At 48.6% G+C, this 18,790-nt stretch overlaps 1 protein-coding gene across 6 annotated transcripts in view; it reads right to left on the reverse strand.

Moving 5' to 3' along the window:
* Nucleotides 1-18,790, reverse strand: part of ITSN2 (intersectin 2) — a 1,003,157-nt gene that overhangs the window by 301,829 nt on the left and 682,538 nt on the right. For all 6 annotated transcript variants that reach the window (XM_069236034.1, XM_069236039.1, XM_069236035.1 and 3 more), the window contains one exon: nucleotides 16,450-16,616. In XM_069236034.1, the coding sequence (XP_069092135.1) occupies nucleotides 16,450-16,616 (167 nt within the window). The remainder of the gene's footprint in view (nucleotides 1-16,449; nucleotides 16,617-18,790) is intronic.

The following is an 18,790-nucleotide window of genomic DNA, read 5'->3' on the forward strand; positions in this document are numbered from 1 at the left end:
TTGACTGCCGCCTCGACGTCGACACACTCCTCGACGTCGAAGTACGGTGACGTCGGGTGCCTCTTGACGTCGATTCCCCTCGTCGCTGAGATCCTCTTGACGACGACCTTCCTCGTCGTCGATGCGATGACGGCGACCGTCTTCGACGGCAAGCACTCTCTCTCGACGTCGATGGTGAACCGGACCCAGATCTTCTCGACGTCGACCGCCCTCGTCGCGTCGACGGCGACCCAGACCTTCTCGGCGGCGAGCGTTCACGCCGTCTCGACGGCGAAACGGCTGCCGACGTCGAACGATGTTTCTTTCTCGCCGGTGAACCGGTCCTCGACGGCGAGCATGTTGGCACCGTTCCTGGTCTCGACGTCGATGCCCTCGACGTCGGAGACCTATGCCGTTTCTGAGCAGGTCTGGCCGAAGTTGCAGAGGAAACAGGGTGAGCCCTGGTAGAAGACTGACCTTCTCCACGCTCTGTGGCAGATTGACCACTTCTTCTCCTGTCCTCTCTTGCTTGAAGTCGAATTTTCTCCCTATCACGAAGAGTCCTTCTGGAAAAAGTTCTACAGATGTCACAGGAATCAGGTTTGTGGCTGGATGGAAGGCACATTATACAGACCCGGTGTGGATCTGTTTTAGCCTTTTTTCTGCCACAAGAAGGGCATTTATCAAAAAGTGAAGGCATTTCTAAAATAGAACAACCTTAAATTTCTGTCAGAATTTGACAGAAAAGATTAGCAAATGTTCACTCAATATTAAAAACGTCGAGTGAAATTGAAATTCTAAAGATTTTAATTGAATTTCTGTCAAAAAACAGCTTTGTGAGGTAGAGCTCAATGCTTCAGGGTCCTGTCAGAAAGGAGCCGGAAAAAAGAACTGAGGCAACTGCTTTTTGCTGTGCATGATGGGATACAGGAAGACTTTACTTTCTTAAAGGCACAGCTCTATTTACATTCTGTATAATGGCAGCCTATGGGCTACACTGACCTGCATTGTTTTTATTCTCATGAGAGGTGTAAATAAAGTATGAGAATGTATGTTTTATTACATTTCTAGAATAAATAGGTATTTGAACATGAATTTACACTACAACTGTTTTCTTTTCAACAATTTGGCCTGTGTAGCTGTTCACATAGGCTGCACAGTGTTATTCTTAAGTGATTTTTGACAGACCTTTTTTTCAAAGGACTGGTATTTACACTTAAGAATATACTTCACATCAGTGCTCCGGGGTCCCCGCAGACGCGCGGAACTATTCAGTGCTTATGACTATACATGGAAATCCCCTACGAGAGAAAAACTCTTTCGAACTATCTGCAAAACCCACCTGTCCGTAGTGATGGACTCCCATTGAGCCAGGTGATGGCGAATCCTGCTGCCAACTGGATCGGAGTGAGGGGACGGACTAGGAGGATTTGGAGGCTGCAGCGGGGGCAGGTGTGGACTGGGCAGACTTCTGGTTCCATGTCCCACGCACATGTGGTATTCCGCGTCCACGGCCATGCAGCGGCTGAACAACATGGGTGGCACATTGGCTGGGTGGGGGATGCAACAGGGAGCCCCTTTCCGTGGCCACAAAAGGGGCAAAAAGCAGACTGCTGGGGGCGAGGGGCAGTTGAAAGACCAAGGGACCGAGTCATAGCCCGGGAATCCTTGAATCTCTCCAAGGCCGAGTCCGCTTTGTCTCCAAAGAGACGTGAGCCATCAAAGGGCATGTCCATGAGAGACTGTTGGACATCCCCTGAAAAACCAGAAGTATGCAACCAGGCATGTCGTCTTAAGGCGACCGTCGTAGCAACCAATCTGCCCAGAGAGTCGGTCGTGTCCAGCCCACATCGGATTGTGAACTTCGCTGCACCTCTCCTATCATTGACAGCTTGGGAGACAATAGTACGGGCCTCCTCTGGTATCTGCGGTAGAACTTGCGCAACCATATCCCACAGAGAGTGGGTACAGCGGCCCAAAAGGCATGCAGTGTTCACGGACCGCAACACGAGACTGGAGGAAGAAAACATCTTCTTCCCAAATTGTTCCAGCTTTTTTGATTCCCTATCCGGGGGTGCGGAAGAGAACGCACCTGAGGAAGAGGAAGCCTGGATGACAAGACTCTCAGGCGTGGGGTGTTGGGACAGGAATTTAGGGTTGTTCGGGGCGGGCCAATGGTGTGCATAGTCCTATTCACAGGAGCCCCTGGGTTGGGTTTGGACCAAGTACCCAAAAGGACATTGGTGAGGGCTTCATTGAATGGTAAAAGGGGCTCAGATGTAGAAGCCCCTGGCTGAAGCACCTCCGTCAGGAGATTAGGCCTGACCTCTACAGTAGGTAGCTCAAGGCCAAGGACCTCAGCTGCCCTACTGACCACCACAGCATAAGTCACTCCCTCCGCCGTAGCCACGGTAGGAGGAGACAGCATGCCAGCGTCTGGAGAAGTGTCCAGTCCACTGGCCTCGCCCAATCCCTGTACCCAGTCCATAGATGGGTCATCCTGGTATTCATAAAGGTCCAGGGACCCCTCCAATCCTTCCCTGAATTCATACCCATTGGAAAAAGGGTCCAAATCCGACCTGAGGTGAGTAGGCCCCATCGAGGACAGAGGCGGTGTCGGCCGGTGCCGCTCCAACTCCAAGTCGTCGGGGATAAGGATCCGGTCGACATCGATAATGGGCACTAACGACGTAGGGAGCGTCAAAAATCCAACCAGCGCCAGGGAAGGTCTCAGTGGTACGACCGGCATCGGTGTGGATCCGCAGGCGGATCCTGAGGGGACCTCTGTGGCCGGAGCTGAAGCCGCTGACCCGGAACCCAAAGGCCCCTCAACTGAACCCCTTGAGCCCGAAGGCGCAGTATCGGGGTTGGTTGGTCCGCCCAAAAATGAGGCACATGGCCTCATAGAACTCTTTAAGTTGGGCGGGGTCGCTCCGGCTCCCGGAAATTCGGGATAGCGCAGAGCAGACCCAGAAGCAGGCTCCGAGGACAGAAGCCTTGAGCGTCGACGCTCCTCCCTCGTCACATCAGCCGAGCGACGGGGCGAAGTCGAAGGGCGACGGGACCGCTTTGACTTCTTCCTCTTACCTGTGTCTGAAGATTTGGTGGAGGACGAATGGTGGTGGCTCCGCGAACGGTCTTGAGATCTTCCTCTCGAGCGAGATCGGGAACTAAACAGAGTTGTGCGCTGGACCGCCATGAGGTTGAGAGGCCTTTAGGTGCATGGCCCAGCACTCGGAGCACGACTTCGGGTTCTGGTCGCACGCCACGCACCACAAACAAACCCGATGCGGATCCATCACCGACATCATGAGGTGACAGTCCTTGTACGGCTTGAAACCGGTCTTCGGGGACATCTCGACTCACCAAAAAACTTGACAAAACGGTCAAACTTGGTTAAAAAGAGACCAGGGTAGCTCTCACCGGATCATCGCTTGGCATGGAAAGAAAAGAACTGATGTCACTGTGCTGAGGTGGCGTATATGTACTACTCCCGACGTCATCACGGCGACTACGACGCCAACGATGCCCGCGGAGTTGACCAACGCCACCTACTGACGCACAAGGGTATTGTTCGAAGAAAAATCTTCGGATCCAGTCTGATGCCTGGGGGAAATTCTAAGGTAAGGAATCTGCAACTGGAAGTCTCTATCAGATACTAAATGTTAGGTCTGAAGATGAGATTCAAGTCAAAAGCAACACCTCCAGTTTAAGAAATAGAAAAGTACACTGGTGATGATGTTAAATACAAAATGAACAAGTTACTTACCTTCAGAAAAGCCTTATCTGGTAGAGAATCGATCTAGCCACCAATTCCTTACCTTAGAATTATCCACAGGCGTCAGACTGGTTCTGGAAAAATTTTGTGAGCAGTACCCAGGCGCGCCAGTAGGTCGCTTTGTCTGTATATGCATGGTGTTGTCCGCTCTTGAAGTGGTGTGCGCGGTGCCCATACTGGTGCCACCCGATTGGGCTGATGTCAGTTTCTGTTCGCCGCTTTCCACACCAGAAGAGCAAAGCCACAGACACTGACCACTGGTGTGGAAAACTAGGGTCCTGAAAGGGGAAACCCCTGTACCTAGAAATCTGATCACAAAGCGGGGAGGATGGGTGGGTCAGTAAGAAATCTGTAGATAGGTATAGGGGGTCATTATGACCCTGACGGTCCTGCTCTGCCATGCCGGCAGTGACGGGCAGACAGCTGACAGCGTGGCGGTGCAGGACTGCAAAATTATGACAACAGTAGTGAACTGGCTGCATTGCAGCCAGTTCACCACCTGTACCGTCAGGAGAGTAGGTCTGCCTGGCCGAAGATTGACGACATTCGACCCAGCGGTCCACCTAACATCGCCTGCAGTATTTTGTGTATCCTTACAGCAAGGAATTCCATGGAGGCAGCCCCGCCACAGAATCCCTGTCAGTAATGATACTAGCGGCAGGAATACTCGCCACTGCAGGACTCTCCAACACCCCACCTCCATGTGGGACCCTCCTCCCACCCCGACCCCATCAGAAGCCCCCCAAGCAGTGACACCCCATCCCCTGATCCCCATTCTGTCCCCTCCCACCCCCGTACATCACACATACATACACGCACACTCATTCACACACATGCACACACCCCCATTCATGCATTCACACAAGCACACATACAGTTGCAGACACATGCACACAAACAACACCCCCACCAAATTCACACAAACCCCCCCATTCACGCAACCAACATTCAAAAACCCCTCCCCGCCCTCCGTCGGTCGATCACCTTACCTGGTGGTCGTCTGGGAGGGAACGGGGTCCATGTCGCTTGCTCGGCTGCCAGAGCCCCATCACCACAACACCGCCACGCTGTTTACAGTGATGTAATATGGCGGGCGCTGTTGTGGTGACGTGGCGGTGGAGCAACCTCCACTAGACCGTCGACCGCCAGTAGGGCTGCTTCCCCGCCTAATAGTGGCAGAGAAAAGCCAGCAGCCATAATATGGTCTGAAGACCGACAACACTGGCGGTCATTTGGTGGGCGCGACATTGGCGGTCTTTGTAAAAGACCGCCAATGTCAAAATGAGGACCATCGTCTCTACCAGATGAGGTATGTAGGAAGTTGGCTCTGTATATATTATCTCAATGTGAGAGATACTGCACACAGAGTCCAAGGGTTCCCCTTAGAGGTTGATAGTGGCAAAATTAGATAATACTAATGCTCTATTTTGGGGTAGTGTGGTCGAGCAGTAGGCTTATCAGAGGGTAATGTTAAGCATCTGTTGTACACATGCAGGCAATAAATGAGGAACACACACTCAAAGACTTAACTCCAGGCCAATAGTATTTTTTATAGGAAAATATCTTTTCTTAATTTATTTTAGAACCACAAGATTCAAGATTTGAGCTAAGTACATGAAATGCAAGGTACTTCACACAGGTAAGTAGAGAACTTTGATTTAAAACAGTAGTACACACAGTTTTAGTTAAAATGGCAATAAACTATTTTAAAAGTGGACACAGCGCATAAATCAACAGTTCCTTGGGGAGGTAAGTTTGGTTAAGTTTCTCAGGTAAGTAAATCACTTACACAGTCAGTCTCCTGGGTATAGGCAGCCCACCGTTGGGGGTTCAAGGCAACTCCAAAGTCACTGCATCAGCAACACAGGGCTGGTCAGGTGCAGAGGTCAAAGGAGGGCCCAAAACACATAGGCGTCTATGAAGAACAGGGGTTCCGGTGCGTCCTCGGGGAGCAGACCAGGGGAGTTTTGCAGAGCACTGGGTGGGGGGGGGGGGGACACAAACAGGCACACAAAACACACCCTCAGCGGCACAGGGGTGGCTGGGTGCAGTGTGCAAAGTAGGCATCGGGTTTGCTATAGAAAGCAATGGAGGGACCCAGTGGTCACTTAGGCGATGCAGGCAGGGCACAGGGGGGCTTCTTGGGCAAGCCACCGACTGTGTTAGGAAGAGGGCCACCTGCTGGTCACTTTTGTACTGGAAAGTGGTTCCTCTCGGTCCTGGGGGCAGCGGGTGCAGTGCTTGGTCCAGGCGTCTGGTTCCTTGTTAGCAGGCAGTCGCGGTCAGGGGGAGCCTCTGGATCATCTCTGCAGGCATCGCTGTGGGGATGCAGGGGGGTCGACTCAGGGTACTCACATCGTCGTAGTCGCCTGGGAGTCCTCTCTGCGGTGTTTGTTCTCTGGAGCTCGAGCCAGGGGCGTCGGTGCAGAGTGAAAAGTCTCACGCTTCCGGCGGTAAGAGAGAGTTCTTTGAAAGTTTCAAAGTTGTTGCAGTTTTTTAACAGTGCCGCTGTTCTCTGGAGTTTCTTGGTCCTTCGGGTTCAGGGCAGTCCTCTGATTTCTCAGAGGTTGCTTTTCCCTGTTGGATGCGATGCTGTGCAGGTTCTTTGTGTCTGGAGACAGGCCGGTAGGGCTGGGGCCAAGTCAGTTGGTGTCTCTGTCGTCTCTGCAGGGCTTTCAGGTCAGCAGTCTTTCTTCTTTCTTCAGGTTGCAGGAATCTGATCTCCTGGGTTCAGGGTTGCCCCTAAATACTAAATGTGGGGGTTTGTTTAGGTCTGGGGGCAGTAGTCAATGGCTACTGTCCTGGAGGGTGGCTGCACCCTCTTTGTGCCTCCTCCCTGAGTGGAGGGGGGCACATCCCTATTCCATTTGGGGGCACATCCCTATTCCATTTGGGGGAATCCTCCAATCTCAAGATGGAGGATTTCTAAAGGCAGGAGTCACCTCAGTTCAGGGCACCTTAGGGGCTGTCCTGACTGGTGAGTGGCTCCTCCTTGTTTTCCTCATTATCTCCTCCAGCCTTGCCGCCAAAAGTGGGCGCAGTGACCGGAGGGGCGGGCATCTCCACTAGCTGGGATGCCCTAGGGTGCTGTAACAAAAGGCATGAGCCTTTGAGGCTTACCGCCCGGTGTTACAGTTCCTGCAGGGGGAGGTGAGAAGCACTTCCACCCAGTACAGGCTTTGTTCCTGGCCACAGAGTGACAAAGGCACTCGTCCGTGTGGCCAGAAACTCTTCTCAGTGGCAGGTTGGCAAAGACCAGTCAGTCCTGCACTGAAGGATTGGGAAAAATACAGGGGGCATTTCTAAGATGCCTTCTGTGTGCATGTTTTAATAAATCCAGCACTGGCATCAGTGTGGGTTTATTATTCTGAAAAGTTTGATACCAAACTTCCCAGTATTCAGTGTAGCCATTATGGAGCTGTGGAGTTTGTTTTGACAAACTTCCAGACCATATACTTAATATGGCCACACTGCACTCACAATGTCTAAGAATGGACTTAGACACTGTAGGGGCATATTGCTCATGAGGCTATGCCCTCACCTGTGGTATAGTGCACCCTGCCTTAGGGCTGTAAGGCCTGCTAGAGGGGTGACTTACCTATGCCACAGGCAGTATTGTGTGTGCATCGCATCCTGATTGGGATGCCATGTCGACTTTGCCTTTTTCTCCCCACCAACACACACAATCTGCAATGGCAGTGTGCATTTGTTAGGTGAGGGGTCCCTTAGGGTGGCACAACACATGCTGCAGCCCTTAGGGACCTTCCCTGGTCACAGGGCCCTTGGTACCACTGGTACCTTTTACAAGGGACTTATCTGTGTGCCAGGGGTGTGCCAATTGTGGAAACAATGGTATATTTTTAGTGAAAGAACACTGGTGCTGGGGCCTGGTTAGCAGAGTCTCAGCACACTTCTTAGTCAAGTCAGCATCAATATCAGGCAAAAAGTGGGGGTATCTGCAACAGGGAGCCATTTTCCCACAAGGTATTACTGAAGGTTAGTAACTTGTTCATCTGATAGAGGTTTCTAGCTGCAGGTTCCTTACCTTAAAATAGATACCCAAGCAATACCTCCCTGGAGGTGGATATGCAGAACAATTTCACAATAAAAGTCCTGCAGGTCCAAATGGGCAAAGTGCCTGCCCCGGCGGACCTGACCATCTAGAAGGTAGTGTTCTGCAAATGTGTGCAGCGAGGACCACACTACTGCCTGGCAGATGTCCTCGACGGGTATTCAATGTCCTAATGCAGTGGTTGTAGCCTTGGCTTTGGTAGGATGAGCACACAAGGCCTCTGGGGGCTGCTTCTTGGCCAGTGCATAGCAGATTTGTATGCAGAGCACGATCCATCTGAAGATAATACCATTCTCCACAGCCTTTCCCTTCTTCGCTCCAACATACCCCACGAAGAGTTGGTCGTCCACCCAGAACTCTTGTGCAATCAAGATAGAATGGCAATCCTCTTTCTGGGCATTGGATGACAAAGCCTTAGGCTCACCGACCCTTAGGGCAGATGTTTTTGCAGCCAGGAAGGCAGTCTTAATGTTAAGTAGCTTGAGAGGACAAATGTGCAAAGGCTCAAAGGGACCACACATGAGAAAGGTTAAGACCAGATTAAGGTCCCACTGAGGCATGATGAAGGGTGGAGTGAAAACATATGTTGCAAACCTTTCAAAAACCCAATCACAACAGGGGATCTGAAGAGGGGTGGCTAGTCAGGCAACTGCAGAAAGGCTGAGATGGCAGTAACTTAGCCTTTTATCATGCCCAGTGGAGAGCCCTGCTGTGAAAGAGAAAAGATAAAGAGAAGGACCTGAGAGAGGGGAGCAGAAAGAGGGTTGGTCTGTTTCTCCGCACACCTTGTCACAAACTTGCCACAACAGCAGGCGTATAGTCTTGGTGCCCCATCCCAGGAGTGACACATTTCTCACTACTGTCAGATCTGGTTAGGGAAGACAGAGGGGTCTGCTGCTGACCCAACTGTGGTTCGTTAGTCACCACTGCAGGTCATCTACAGTTCCCTTTAAGATATGGACCATGTCGGAGAGATTCCCTTAATGCTGTGCCAACTGGAACTTCAGTGCTCACTGCAGTCATAAGTAGGATGCAGGAGGCCCAGAAGCCTTACAGTCAGTTTTACCGAAATCCAGGATAGAGGCTAAAACATTGGTATCACAGCCTGAATATCCTGGACCCGCCGCTCAGGAGAATAGCCCCAAAACTGCACCATGTTTAGAACAGCTCCAATGAAAGGAAGCATTTAAGAGGGGGTCAGGTGTGACTCTGTCACGTTGAGAGTGAACCCCAGGGACTGTAGGAGGTCCGCTGTAGTCTGGAGACAGGACACAATAGCCTGGGGCACGCCCACCCTCAACAGCCAGTCGTCGGGATAGGGGAAGGTTGGCACCCCTGATCTCTGCAAATGAGCTGCAACCACCGCCATCAGCTTGGTGAATACCGGAGGGACACTGTTAAGGCCAAAGGGAACATGGCGAACTGAAAGTGCTAGTGGACCACTGTGGACCGCAGGTAACACCTATGGGCAAGCAGGACAGAATGTGGAAGTATGAATCCTGCAGGTCCAACTCTACCACCCAGTCTCCCGGGTCCAGGGCAGATAGGACTTGAGTGAGCATGAGCATTTTGAACTTGGCCTTCTTGAGTAAAAAACTGAGAAGGCACAGGTCTAGAATACGATCCATCCTTTGTGGGAACTAGGAAGTAGCGGAAATAGCAACCACAACCAACATCTGGCATCCACATCCTCTCTATGGCTCCCTTGGCCAAGAGGACTGTCACTTCCTAGAGGAGCAAGGTAAAATGGTCCTACGTCAGCCTGTCGCAAGTGGGTGGCATGGGTGGAGGGAGTAACCCTTTCAGACAATTTAAAGAACACATTGGTGGACAAGTTAGTTACCTTCAGTAAAGCCTTATCGAGCTGCAGTTTCCTTACCTTTGAATTTTCCCCAGGTGTCAGACTGGATCCAGAAGAGTTTTGAGAGAATTACCCCCAGGAATCTGTAGTTGTCGTCAATAGGCTCTACATCCATCGTTGGCATCGTCAGCACCAGATATGATGTCATTGGTCCTATGTAGGCACCACCCAGGCACGTTCACATCAGTTTCTTTTCATGGCTTGACATGCCAAAAGCAGAGAGTCATGAAGAACATGGACTGCTGGTGTGTCAAAATTAAAGAGCCTGAAAGGGGGAGAATGGGTGGATGGGAAAGTAAACTGCAGTTGGACACAGTCTCTGGTGGATTAGCCTACATGAAAGGGAGTAATCACTTTTGGCAGAAAAGAGGTCCTAGTGTGAAGCACCACTTTGTCAGGCTAGATAGAAAGGTATGGCGGCTTAAATGACAATGCCTGCAGGTCACCCACCCTATGGGCAGATATGATCGCCACAAGGAAGGCAGTTTTCAATGTAATAAACCTGAGAAGAAAAATGTGGAGAAGCTCGAAAAGAGCGCAAATGAGAAAGGTCAAAACGAAATGCAGATCCCATTGGGGCATAATGAATGCAGATGAAGGAAACATACGAGTAAGGTCTATAAGGTACCTATGAACAATAGGAGACTTAGACAAGGAAGGTTGATCAGGAAAAAAAAAAATATGCAGAAATAGCAGACAAATACCCCTTACGAGTGCCCAGAGCAGAGTCCTACTGCACAAGGAAAAAAATAAACAGGACCTCAGAGATAGAGGCAGAAAGGGGGGAAAGAGACTTGTCTGTGCGCCATGCTACAAATTTCTTCTGACAGGCGCATGCCATTTTGGTGGAGGGACACTTGGCTACCAAGATGGCTTTACAGATGTCGGGAGGAAGATCAAAGGCTGTCAACTGCCACCGCTCATCCTCCACGCAGAAGGTGGAGAATCGACAGGTTTGGGTGCAGAACTCTCCCCTGCTGCTATGACAGAAGATCCTCCTGAAGGGGCAGTCCGATCGGAAGATTGATGGACATGCTCAGCAGCTTGGGATACCATATTCTCCATCCCCAGTCCAGAGCCACAAGGTCTACTTGGGCCTGGTCGCTCCTGATCTTCTTTAGAACTCTGGGCAAAAGTGTCGTGAGCAGAAAAGCATGCAGGTCTAAACTCCACTTGAGACGAAAAGTGTCTCCGAGCAATTGCTGTCTTGGAAAATCCAACGAGCAAACCTTCTGTCACTGAGCGTCCTCAGCAGAGGTGAACAGCTCTAACCAAGTCTCTCCCACTGCTGAAAAACACCATGCGCCACTTCTGGACGGAGACGCCACTCGTGATCTGCTAGGCATTGTTGGCTGAGTTTGTCTGCTATGGCGTTCAGAGAGCCCACCAGATGTTGAACCACCAGATATGTGCCCTGCTGTTCCAGTCATGTCCAGGGGCGCAGAGTCTCCTGGCAAGGGGTTCACAACTCCACCCCGCTTGTTGCATTACCACATGGCGGTGGTGTAGTCCGTGAGCACCTGCACCATCTTTCCCTTGAAAGGAGGGAAGAAAGGCTTTTAATACCAGCCAGATGACACAGAGCTCCAACAGGCAGTTTCAGAGCCCCGCCTACACCGGAGACCAGATGCCTCTGAGCTCCACCACTCCCAGATGGCTGCCCCATCCAAGGGGTAATGCATCTGTCACTACTGTCAGATTTGGTTGGGGAAGTGAGAGGGACCTGCCTCTGACCCAATTGCAGATCATTAACCACCACTGCAGATCTTACGTAGTTACCTCCAAGATCTGGACCTTGTCAGAGAGATTCCCCTGAAGCCGCGCCCACTGAACTTCAGCTCCCACTGCAGAACCTGCATATGCCACCTGGCATGTGTCACCAGCACCAGCAATGCAGGAGGCCCTGAGGCCCAGCAGCCTCAGAGTCATTCTCACCGAAATCCAGGACAGATGCTGAAAAATCAGTATCATAGCCTGAATATACTGGATTCACGGCTCGGGAGATCAGGCCTGAAACTGCACTGCATCCAGAAAAGTCAAGATGAAAGGGAACTTTTGAGAGAGAGAGAGAGAGAGAGAGAGAGAGAGAGAAAGAAAGAGTCAGGAGTGACTTTGGCACGTTTATAGTGAACCCCAGTGAACGACAGCCTTGGGCGAGCCCGCCTCTGGCTCTCCCGATCTCCACAGATGAGCTGCAGCCACCGCCATTGGTGAACACCTGAGGGGCACTGGCAAGGCCAAAGGGGAGCACTGTGAACTGCGAGTGCTCGTGGCCTACCGTGAACCGCAGGTAACATCTGTGGTAAGGCAGGATGGGAATTTGAAGGGAAGTGTCCCGCAAGTCCAATGTTACCATCCGTTCTCCTGGGTCCAGGGCAGATAGAACCTGAGCCAATGTGAGTATCTAGAACCTCTTCTTCTTGATAAAGAGATTAAGGGACCAAAGTTCTAGGATTGGGTGAAACCCTTGTCCTTTTTTGGAACCAGAAAGTGGTGAGAATAGCAACTACAGTCTACGTCTGGCACAAGAGCCCTCTCAATGGCTCCCTTGGCCAAGATAGCCATAACTTCTCCACAGAGAAGGGATAAATGATCCTTCGTCATTCGATTGTACGATGGTGGCACGGATTGAGGAGTAGTATCGAAGGGGAGAGAGTAGCCCCTTCTGAATATGTGCCCACCTGTCTGACGTAATGGATTGCCAGCGGAGCAGGTGACGGTGAATCCTTCCACCAACTAGCCTATAGTGGGGGTGAGTCAGACTACGAAGGTTTAGAGGCATCCGCTGGCCATCTGACCCATGAGGCCGCTGGGTCCCGCGCCCTCTGCCACACAGAGGCTTGGCAGCATGAGCAGCACGGTGGCTGACTGGGGATGGTTGTGGTTGGAGACCCTTTCTGTAGCCACGAAAGGGGTGAAAGGCAGACTGGGAGGAGGGGAGAGACACAAGGGCCCACTACAAGGCCAAAGGACCTGGCCATAGCCCGAAAATCATTGAGGCGCTCCAGCACCGAGTCTGCCTTGTCTCCGAAGAGATGGGTGCCATCAAAAGGCATGTCAATTAAAGAAGCTTGGGCATCCCCCAAAAAGCACCTCAGGGCCACTGTCGAAGAAACTGCTATGCCTAGTGAGCCGGATGTTTCCAGTCCACAACGAACTGTGAACTTTTCCACATCTATCCTGTTGGCAGCAGCCTGAAAGGGTACAGCAAGGGCCTCCTCCGGGACTTGAGGCAGACCGTGCGCAACCGTATCCCATAGCGTGTGGGAATAACAGCTCAAAAGGAATGCGGTGTTCATGGACCGCAAGACTGGTGAAAGAAAACATCATCTTACCAAGTGAGTCCATCCTTTTGGATTCCCTATCCAGGGCACAGAAGTGAACGGGCCATGGGAGTTAGAGGTTTGGACGACCAAGCTCTCAGGGGTGGAGTGTTGAGTTAAGAAACTTGAGTCTCCAGGCGTGGAATGATGGCGGCAGGCAATCACCCTTTTCACAGGAGCCCCTGTGCTGAGTTTGTCCCAGCCATCAGATGGAAGCTCCAGCCCACTCAAGGGGGAACTGTTTAGAAGTGGGAGTTCACCTCAGCCAAGGGGGAAGATGAAAGACTTGGACCAACTGATGTTGATTCCAGTGAGCTTGCCGAAGCGTAAAAACTCACTGAGCACAGGCGAAGGTTGCCAGCTGGCTCTTGGATGTATGAGTCACAATATGTGCATACAAGGACAATAGTAGTCCTCTAAATCGGGCAATCGGAGCAGACCTTCAGATCGTGGTTGCACTTGAGACACCAAAGGCATACAGGATCGGGGTACATCACAGACATCAAGCGGACACAGGTGCTGCAGTGCTTGAAGCCAGCCTTCCGAGACGACACCCATGCCACATCAGAAAGAAAAATTCTGAAAAATTTCGACAAAAGTCAAAAAAGTTTAGTCAAGTGGTGCCTGGAGGGTAGCTCTGCGCTGACTGGCATGGAAAGAAAAGAACTGACGTCAGCATGCTGCCGTGGCGCCTAGATAGGCACCACGTACATCAACTTAGATGGCACTTGGATCCGAACAATGCCACCTACCAGCCCCCAAGGGTACTGCTCATGGAAAAATTTCTGGATCCAGTCTGACACAAAGAGATAATTCAAAAGGTAAGTAATCTGCACATAGAAGCCTCTTTCAGATAAAATATGCAATGCATAGCACTCTCGAAAGGTTGGAGTTACTTACAACTCCTGGATTTTGAACTTCAAGTGATTTTAGACATGGACCTACTGCAATTTGACAGGTCAAGTGTAGAATACTGTGCGAAGGCTCGTGAAATTTCTCCTCATTAATATGATTAACAATTTTCTGAAACAGCATTGGCCTCTGCATCAAGCACAAATCAGTGATGTGATGCAGAAATTTGCTAATGTGCATCTCTCACACACACACCTCTGATATAAACACACATAATTTGCTGTTGTAAGGAAATAATGCTCCTCGGTATTGAAATAGTGCCAGAAGTCCTGAAGTTCCCCTTAAAAACTTGTTAGGCATTTTGGGACCCCAATTTGAAAAACTGAAGTATAAGTGTCACCCAGATGTTTTCTAAATGTTCTTGGGGCAAGAAAATTTCAAAATCCTCCTGACCAAGTTGAAGCTTGCTTGCAAAACATAATGACTCAGATTTAAGACTTTAACACATGCCCAACTTGAGCCAAGCTTTATTTATGGGCAGTTACTGAATGTCCAAAATGCTCTCCCTAGAGGTTTATATCGTATCTAATATGCACAAGTCATATTTGGGCAGATTTGCAGTTGTACCTGTTAAGTATATATCCACTATTCACATGGCTATTTCAGACTCCTCCTCTAGGTGTAATAGGGCAACAAGTAGTTTTTTCCTATGGTCTTGGATTCACCTAACCATTGGTTGTTTTATTCGTTTGTATCTGTTATTTCAGATTACAGCACTTATGAGAATACAAAACTAACATCATATGGTTACCCACTGGGACTGAAGCAAGACCCAAATCTTATAGGTCTCATTAAAAGTGTATAGATCTGGCACTGCTCCTAAACAACAGACTAAATGCAATGAGCTGGTGCTCTTCCAAGCACCTACAGTATCCATCTGGCAGGAAAATCTATTTAATTGGGTGCTTGCAGAAACTGAAGTGTCAAGACCACTGCCTAGGAGAAGAGGGACTGCACCTATTCTAACATCATGGGACAAAATACGATTAACCATTGTGACAAAGTTAGCCAATTTTTCATCTTAGGTATAGTGTTTGGCTTTTCCTGCATGAGCTACGCTTTAGACTCACACACTAGAAATGGACCATACATTTGGGAAAAGTAAACTCCATTGAACCAAATGTCTTATTTGTCAGATGTTTAGGAGCCCCTCAATAGTAAAATTATGCAAAACTTTTTACCTGTGACAGGTATGTGCTGCTGTATTGCCAGGTCCGTAGATTTAAAGTTAGTCACAACAGTGGAGCCTTACATGCTTGTAATATAGATTTGAAGCCTTGCAGCTCACCAAATGTTTATGTACGGGTTTTTTCTTTTCAATATATATGTCGTCATTTCACTGTCAGTTGACATCATTTACTACAGCTGCAGTTTTCAACTATTTCATAGTAGCCATGTATGTTTACTAATGCTTGAAATTAAAAACACATTAAAAAAGAAAGTCCCTTCATTCCTAATACTACTTTTCTGAATATTCCAGTTTGTGTCTCTGGAGTTGAGTGGGGGGGGAGGGTAAAGGGGTGGTTAGAGTAACTGGAAGGAAATTCTTCACCCTCACTGTAGAAAAGCCTTCTACCTTAGATTGTGCTCTGTGGTGACCGAGAAAAGGGAACAAAATGTTTTTCCCACAAGAGATCTTAATGTGCAAATGGTTCATGATAGGTAAGGACATCTTCAATCCTTTAAGAAGCATATCCATAAGAATGTTGTACAAGGGCAAAGTTGATTCTGAGGGGGGTGCTCTTATCTGGAAAGAAACATATGTAGTTATTATGATGTACAGTCCTTTAAGTACTACGTTAAATCTCCTGGTAAAACCACACAATACTATACATGCAGAAGTTGAAAGTCTTTCTCTGAGTGAAAAACAGAATTCCCCTCAACTGGGTCTTTCTTGACAAAATTTGACATCTTCTGTGGTTACCCTTTGAGAAATAGATCTAACTTCTTTCAGACTAAGGTAACTGGGTCTAGCTCTCATAATTTACCACAAGTTTCTGAATTAACACCTTAATCTCCCGGTGGATAATAAGGAGTCTTACTTTGAAGTCAGTGGACTTAATGAAGATGCATAAGTCTTTACCTCAAAAATCAAGAAATAATTATACAGAACCCTTACTTAGTCTTACAAGGTTGTGGTAGGACAGCCACATTTTATTTAATACCAGGTGTTACCATTACAAAAACACTACCTTAAGGCTAAAACAGAATGTCTTTACATGATAAGCAGCCTACTACCCAAGCAAGGAGAAAGAGCAAACTGAAAGTCTAAATTACCGCATGAAAAAAGCATTTTCTTTACCATCGCTAGGCATTACACTAATGTGTATGCACAACTCTCCCTGGACATCATAATGTGATATCAATATCACTTTAAGCAAATACTGCATTAAAATTCAAGGTATGAGAACTGTGGTGTTTCATTACCAGGGTTGAAAATCAGGTAAAATTATACAGTTCAAGAAAGGCCATTGAAATTGCAAAAACAGACAGTAAGAAGCTGAGCCTACTTCATTAATCTTACCTCATTATCTTTTTGTCTAACATAATTTGAAGGGAAGATCCCAGTTCTGCTATCAATTGAGCCTGTCCACCATTCACCTTCTTTCTGAGAGACTATAATGACATCTCCTTCAGAAAAAGTTAAATCCCCAGGTTCTGAGCTTGTATATGTGTAGAGCGCCACATACTCTGGAAAAAAGATGAGTATTTTTACAAACTAAAATGATGCTTGGTAGAGGGTATATTAATTCCACGTGGACTTTTGAGTAGGTGTTAAAATTCACAATATTACTGCGTATGTTCAAAATAAAGTGCAAGCATCTTATATGACAACGTATGAACAAATGGAATAAAATAAAAATACACAATGTTTTTTTATTATCTTTGCTAGCCAATGTAATGCAGGATCATGCTTGATAAATGCAGTCTTCTGTACACAAGGACAACCCAATTTGCCCATGGGCATATAATACAAATCTTTGATAAAGGAATCCAACTTGCCTGTTGAATTTAGAAAATTATGGCAGAAGTGCCAATGATGATGTAAGATTATTGTCTAATGTGCACTTAATGAAGTATTTTGAGGGATCTTTGAGCTTCTAGACCTTTGGATGATTGGTTTTCTTTTAACATTTGATTAGGTTTGTTGATAAATTCAGTCAGCAAGTTTTTGAGGAAGGATATTACGTTCAACACCATAGAACTGCCCCTTTTTCACATACAGTGATGTTTCAAGGTTTAAAATCGCCTCAATGGAGGCCTTGGAAAAATAATTCCTTTCTGCATTTATCCCCTCGGAAGCCCGGGACGAGGTGGTTACGTCTGCTGCTGTGGTGATCAGGCACCAGGGATGTAACCACCTTGTCCTTACATGGGCCCTCGGGGGAGCACTAGCACTCCCCCCAAGGACCTGGCACACCCCTCCGCCAGGCAGGGGTGGAAGGGGAATCGCTTCCCCTTCCACCCCCGCAAAACCATTTCTCCTCCGATCACGTGGAGGGGGCGAAAGAGGCATGAAAGGAGAAGAAAGGCCTTTCCTCTCCTTTCATGTCTCTCTCAGCAGTTCTGCCATAACCCCACCCCAAATAAATGGGGCCAAAGGTGTTCTGCCCCCCCAGTGGGCAGATGGGGCAATTACCCCCAATACACACCCTGGGAGGACAAGAAGTCTACTAGATGCCAGGGAATTAAAAACAAAAACAATTGTGGGGTGGTGGCTATCAACCAGTATGGGCCTGGTTATGCCACCACCCCAACTGAAGGGGGTAACAGTCTTTCAGCTCTCCCCCGCACACTAAAACATCTTATCCCATAGCAAGCAAGAGGTCATTTGATTATTTTGGGTTTTGGTTTTACATTTGGGTCATGAGACCTTGGTAACTCTCAAAATTGTCCCACTTGGAATGGTGAGGGCTGCACTTTTTGGACTTTGGGACGCTGCCATGAGAAAAACCCACAAGACCTAGACATCTGAAAACTAAACATCTGGGTGAGTCCAGGGTGGTGCGCTTCACATGCACCTTGCACCACTGTCTTACCCATAATGCCCTGCAAACCTCCAACTTTGCTAGAAATTACACATTGTTTCCACATTTTTGTGATGGAACCTTGCAGAATCTGCAGGAATCCACAAAAATCCTACCACCCAGCATTGTCTCATCTATACTGCTAAAAATTCTGGCCCACTTGTCAGCCTTAAAATGTTTTTTTTCAATCTGCCCTTCTGGACCCGCTTTGGTTCCCCTCAATTTTTACATGTTTTTGGCTCTTCCCTGTCACAGGCACTTGGCCCACCTACACAAGTGAGGTATCATCTTTACTGGGAGGTTGAGGGGAATGTAGGGTGGTATGAAATTTGTCCTGGTGCGGTGATCCCACACAGAAATGTGGGAAAAATGTGATTTTTTAGCTAAATTTGAGGTTTGCTGAGAACTGTGGGTAAGAAAACACTGGGGGAATCCACACAAGTCACACCTCCCTGGAGTCCCTCTGGTGTCTGGTTTTCAGAAATGTCTGAGTTTGGTAGGTTTCCCTGTATGGCTGCTGAGCCCAGGACCAAAAACACAGGCGCCCCCGCAAAAACAGGTAGTTTTGTATTTGATAATTTTGATGTGTCCAGATAGCGTTTTAGGGCCTTTCCTTTCGCGGGCACTTGGCCTACCCACACAAGTGAGTTACCATTTTTATCGGGAGACTTGGGGAAACACTGGGTGGAAGGAAATTTGTGGCTTCCCTCAGATTCCAGAACTTTCTGTCACCGAAATGTGAGGAAAACGTGTTTTGTTGGCCAGATTTTGAGATTTGCAAAGGATTCTGGGTTACAAAACCTGGTCAGAGCCCCACAAGTCACACCATCTTGGATT

This window comes from Pleurodeles waltl, chromosome 5, assembly GCF_031143425.1.
Source record: "Pleurodeles waltl isolate 20211129_DDA chromosome 5, aPleWal1.hap1.20221129, whole genome shotgun sequence".
NCBI lineage: Eukaryota > Metazoa > Chordata > Amphibia > Caudata > Salamandridae > Pleurodeles > Pleurodeles waltl.